Source organism: Panulirus ornatus, chromosome 12, assembly GCF_036320965.1.
Source record: "Panulirus ornatus isolate Po-2019 chromosome 12, ASM3632096v1, whole genome shotgun sequence".
Taxonomy (NCBI): Eukaryota; Metazoa; Arthropoda; class Malacostraca; order Decapoda; family Palinuridae; genus Panulirus; species Panulirus ornatus.
Window position 1 is genome coordinate 26,481,973 of NC_092235.1, and position 6,007 is coordinate 26,487,979.

The 6,007-nt window shown below is 39.0% G+C and overlaps 1 protein-coding gene across 4 annotated transcripts in view; it reads right to left on the minus strand.

Moving 5' to 3' along the window:
• The window catches only part of LOC139751914 (uncharacterized), a 53,812-nt gene extending 51,925 nt beyond the window's left edge, over window positions 1-1,887 (minus strand). The window contains exons 1-2 of one of the 4 annotated variants that reach the window (XM_071667608.1): window positions 1,782-1,887; window positions 1,147-1,218 (exon numbers count right to left, since the gene is read on the minus strand). In XM_071667608.1, coding sequence (XP_071523709.1) covers window positions 1,147-1,177 — 31 coding nt within the window. In that variant the 5' untranslated portion in view covers window positions 1,178-1,218; window positions 1,782-1,887. Of the gene's footprint in view, window positions 1-1,146; window positions 1,219-1,498; window positions 1,760-1,781 lie in introns of those variants that run through there. The other 3 variants (XM_071667610.1, XM_071667609.1, XM_071667611.1) reach the window with 3 other exon arrangements.
• Between the last annotated feature and the right edge of the window lie 4,120 nt (window positions 1,888-6,007).

A 6,007-nucleotide genomic window follows, 5' to 3' on the forward strand; every position in this document is an offset into this window, starting at 1 on the left:
TATTCCTTGCTTAAAATCCATACTCCAATTTCATCTGGGGTTTAAAACTAAAACACATCACAAAATAATTAATAAATCTGATAGAAAAAATTGTGTTGCACAAAAATAAACCAAATATTGGCTAATTAGAGTCCAAAAACAAGACAAATTTAAAAACACCCTTTCCATTTGCCTTGATCTAATCATATCTAAAGATGAAATATCAAATTGCTAAATGGAATGTATTCCATGATTTACTCAGCATTGACTTTGTTAAGAGGAATGAGCAACAGAACTGCTTAAAAATTCTAACCTGACTGTGAAAAAGTGACTGGGTAAAATTCTAAGAGAAGATATGGTTTGAAATAATCCTTCTAGGATAAGATCAATAAGTTAAAGATCACTTTAACCACTACTTCTTCAAAAAAGGCTTTAACATGTATTAGATATTTACAATAAACATGCTTCACTCATTCAACACTGATAATAGTACTCATTTGTTAAAAGAAACAGGCAGTCTTTACATATGCATCCATTTACTCCAGCTTAATAGACAAATATCCAGTATCTAACACAATACAGTTTACTTCACATAAAACAAAAAAGACAATAATAACAAAGATAATAGTAAAGACTTCATATATTAGACCAAGAACTTGTTTATCTTAGTTTCAAACAAGTACAAAAAATATGGAAACCCATTCATAGATTTGGATATTGCTACACTGTAAACATTACACAGCCCAAACTCTTTGTATAAAGTTATACTTCATTAAAATAGGAAGACCAATGTGAATATACATTGCACTAAATATTCATTTTTCATTAAAAAATCATTAATCATTTGGTCACACTAAAACATGGAAAACCATTAACTGCTTCTCAGATCTGAATAAATATCAGTAGGTTTTGCCTGATGGCTTTTAAAATTCTTAAGTTTGATAAATCTCTGAAGCTTGATAATTACCTGGAAAGGAAATTAATGCTGATCATTACCCTATGATTAATTCAATTTCAAATGTCCTTCCCATTAACATTCAACACGCGTGACATGGCCAAATAAGTATATACAGGTCTATGACGCCTCTCATTTGATAAAAAATGTATCTTTTAAAGGGACATAAATTTGTTTTAATCAATTAGAGGAGAAATGTATTAAAAGTCAACCTTCAAATGGGGTCGTCCCGAACTCTGTCATTTTGATGTCCAACCGACCAATGATCCCAGGGCTGCCAACACCTGCAAAATAAACAAATATGAAGCCGAGGACAAATATCTCACATCATGCTTAAATACATTGTATTACCACCATCAAAAATACTTCATGATATTATTATGTATTTCTTTAATCTTAGGCTTGGTAAATAAGAAAGTAAACCTCATTTCAGCCTTGTATTATTTACCAAAATAGCTGGCAGTCGGGAGTGTTGGTACCCCTTGAGCAAAACATGATCTCATTTTATGTAAACTTCCTAAAATGTTTATGGAAATAATATTAACACCCCCATGACTCACTCACGCGGCTCATTCCTTAAATTCGACGAATTCTGCGTCTGGAGAGGCTTCCGAGGTGAGGGAATCACTAATTACAAAAATAACGCAGGGGGTGCATCGCCTCTTCTCAGACTTGCTCTCGGTAAATCAATATGCCTTCAGCCAGCCCCATGAATTTTTCTCCAACTTCCCATAAAATTGGAGTTTTCATCCAACCATGAATATCCCCCGAGTCCCATTCCCGTCCCTGACGCACTGAGGGTCATTCACTTAACGGCGGGTAAGGTCTATTCGCCAATTGGACTTACCTGTCAATGGAAATTCATGGAGAAACAGGCGTTATAGTTTCCATGGTATGAGTTTGGCTGCGCAAGTCCTAATGCGGCCGAGATGGCAGCTTTGCCGCCGACCATCCATCTATCTCCAATCTATTTTTACTCCATCATCGAACACACATATACCTTTTTCAAGAATTATTATAAGTTTAATGGCTCTCCCCTGTGTGGCTGGGACACAATTGATCAACCCCAGGGCCCCCCATATGCCTGTTTGTTGGAAAATGTATTTATAGGATTGATTCCGTTGTCAATGTAGGCAAAAATCTGCTGATGCCGCGCAAGCCCGCCATTACAGCTATTCTAATATATCTTTTATATGCACTTGCATTGTAGGGCTCCCTAATCGCCAATAAGCTTGATACATGAGCTTAATTATGGATTTTATAAGGTTTTCCCATTGCTCCTCCAAGCCATTGCGCACTTGGAGAAGGTATTTCGAAATATCTTTTAATATAGATATAGTTATTTCATTGTTCTAGAAGTGTCTAGACTGTGTTATCAAAGGAGGGGAGGCTATGACACCCCTACACCACACCGTATTCTCTTTCTTTACATCATATATATATATATATATATATATATATATATATATATATATATATATATATGATGGTGGTTTAGAGTTCACTGAGGTATATTAGTAACGTTAATGCTGCTATGTTTTCTCCCTCTCATATATATATATATATATATATATATATATATATATATATATATATATATATATATATATATATATATATATATATATATATGGCTGCATTTGTAAAAAAAAAAATTTGCTTTTTTTTATTTTGCTTTGTCGCTGTTTCCCGCGTTAGCGAGGTAGCGCAAGAAAACAGACGAAAGAATGGCCCAACTCCCCCACATACACATGTATATACATACACGTCCACACACGCAAATATACGTACCTACACATCTCAACGTATACATATATATATACACACACAGACATATACATATATACACATGTACATAATTCATACTGTCTGCCTTTATTCATTTCCATCGCCACCTCGCCACACATGGAATAACAACCCACTCCCCCCTCATGTGTGCGAGGTAGTGCTAGGAAAAGAGAACAAAGGCCCCATTCGTTCACACTCATATATATATATATATATATATATATATATATATATATATATATATATATATATATATATATATATATATATATATCCCTGGGGATAGGGGAGAAAGAATACTTCCCATGTATTCCCTGCGTGTCGTAGAAGGCGACTGAAAGGGAAGGGAGCGGGGGGCTGGAAATCCTCCCCTCTCGTTTTTAGTTTTCCTAATGAAGGAACAGAGGAGGGGGCCAAGTGAGGATATTCCCTTGAAGGCTCAGTCCTCTGTTCTTAACTCTACCTTGCTAACGTGGGAAATGGCAAATAGTATGAAAAAAAAAAAAAAAAAAAATATATATATATATATATATATATATATATATATATATATATATATATATATATATATATTATTATTATTATTATTATTATTATTATTATTATTATTATTATTATTATTATTATTCTGTAACTTTAAAACACCTTTCGTGGGTCTCCTCCTTTTACAAAGAAGCAAGAGTAAGTTGGGTAACTTTAAGGCAAGGTCTTCGATGATGCTGTACTCGTTTCCGTCCGATAATGATGATGCAGCATTGTTAAATGTGATTCGCTGGTAGGGTCTGCTAGCACGCACACACACACACACACACGCACACACACACACACACACACACACACACACCGTGTTAACCAGGCCTCTCATATGACAATATTGTATTGTTGAATTAAGGGAACTTATACCTTTCTGTAGCCTGACCTTATCTATCCCGTCCTGTATTGCAGACCTGGCCTGACCTTTTCTGCCATGATCTGCGGAGTATACTCATATAAATAAACAGATAGATAGATTGATAGACAGATAGATATAGGTTTCTGAAACAGTAACAGGAATAACAAGACGTCGGGTTCCGACACCCAAATCCAGATGGTTACTGATAGTAAGAGGACGGTTTCTGACACATCAACCCCTAGTGGGTTGGATATGACACATCAACCCCTAGTGGTTTGGTTCTGACACATCAACCCCTAGTGGTTTGGTTCTGACACATCAACCCCTAGTGGTTTGGTTCTGACACATCAACCCCTAGTGGTTTGGTTCTGACACATCAACCCCTATGATTTGGTTCTGACACATCAACCCCTAGTGGTTTGGTTCTGACACATCAACCCCTAGTGGTTTGGTTCTGACACATCAACCCCTAGAGGTTTGGTTCTGACACATCAACCCCTAGTGGTTTGGCTCCGACACGGTAGTAGTTAGAAGTCGGGATGTAACACAGTAGCACCCAGAGATCGGGTTTTGACACATAAGCAGTTAAACGTCAGGTCCCGACACAACCAATAACCAGAGTTCTAATTTTAAGAGTCAGAGATAGGGTTCTGACCCAAAGTTGACTCCTAGCACAGAAACCGACCGAGGTTGGGTTTTGACACAGCCACAGACAGAGTTCGGAGGGCGACTCAGTAACAGCCAAAGGTCGAGTTCTGGTACCACAGACGATAGAGGTTGGGCCCTGACACGGTAAGGGAAAGAGGTTAGGTTCTGACACAACAATCCCCAGAGGTCAACTTCTGACACGGTAAAGGGCAAAGGACACGTTTTGATACAGTTCTATAAGAGAAAAGGGATGGTTTCTGACAAAGTAGCAGACACGTCGGGGATGACAACAGACACACCAAGTGTGATTTCTGACACGGTAACGGTCAGAGGTCTAGTTATCACAGTTACATGAATAGGATGGGTTCTTCTGCCGCAATAATTGCTACAGGTCGGAGTATATTTCAGTAACAACCAGAGGCTGGGTTCTGACACAGTAACAGCTACAGGTCGGGCTCTGACACAGTAACAGCCATAGATCGGGTACTGTCACAGTAACATTAAGAGGTCGGGTTCTGGCGCTGCAACTGGGGTTAAGGGGTTCTGGCATAGCAACAGTCAGTGGTTGGGTTTTGACACAGTATCAGACACAGACCAGGTTCTGAAAGGAACAGTTAAAAGTCGGTGCTCTGACACATAAACAAAAGACAGGTCATAGCACACAGTCAGTGGCCAGGTTCTGGGACAGTAACAGTCAAAGGACAGGTTCTAGCACAGTAACAGTCAAAGGACAGGTTCTGGCACATTAACAGTCAAAGGACAGGTTCCGGCACTGTAACATTCAAAGGACAGGTTCTGGCACTGTAACAGTAAGAGGTTGAGATCTTATACAGTGTCAGTTCGAGTTCTAGCGTAGCAAGTGTCGGCATAGGCAAGGTTCTGGCACTTAGTCAGAGGTTAGGTTCTGGCACAGCAACAGTCAGTTGTCAGGTTCTGACACAGTTACAGTCAGGAGTTGGGATCGGGCACGGTTAGGGGCCAGTTTGGGACAGCTACAGTAAGTGGTCGGATTAGGGCACAGCAACAGTCAGAGATCAGATAATAACACAGTTATACCCCCGGTGATCGGGTTTTTGGCACAGTAACAACGAGGTCGGGTTCTGGGACAAGAATAATCAGAAGTTGGGTGCTGGGTCTGCAACAGTCAACATGGTTACAGTCGTTGGTTGGGGTCTGGCACAGTGACGGTTGTGGGCCAGTTTGTGTCACAGTTACTCTCAGCGATTGGGTGTCTGGCACAGTAACAGTTGTAGGTCGGGTTTTTGCACCACAGTCAGAGGTTGGGTTCTGGGAAGATAAAAGAGGTCGGGTTCTGGCACAGTAACAGTCAGGTGTGACCCAATAATAGGTAGAGATTGGGTTATGACAATAACTGACAACTCGGGTTCTGGCACGTATAACATAGATTACTGCAGTAAAATTGTGATTGGTAAGGAAATGTACTGACAGGTAATGGGTTATACTGAATTGTGAGGTAATATGATGATATACTTACTGGTATATTGGAATTATACCCATTATTACACTGGTAAATGGCGATACACAGTATCATAATGGTAATACGCAGACCTGAATTTCGGTGTATGGTGATATCACGAAATAATATGATAATAAAAGGCAATACATCAACTGACAGGATATGTTCTTAAAGTGCTACACTGTATCATATGGCCCCCCCCATAAGTGGATACCGATATGAATTGATTTTCTTCTGGAACCGTTAACTTTAAATGTTGATATTTCTT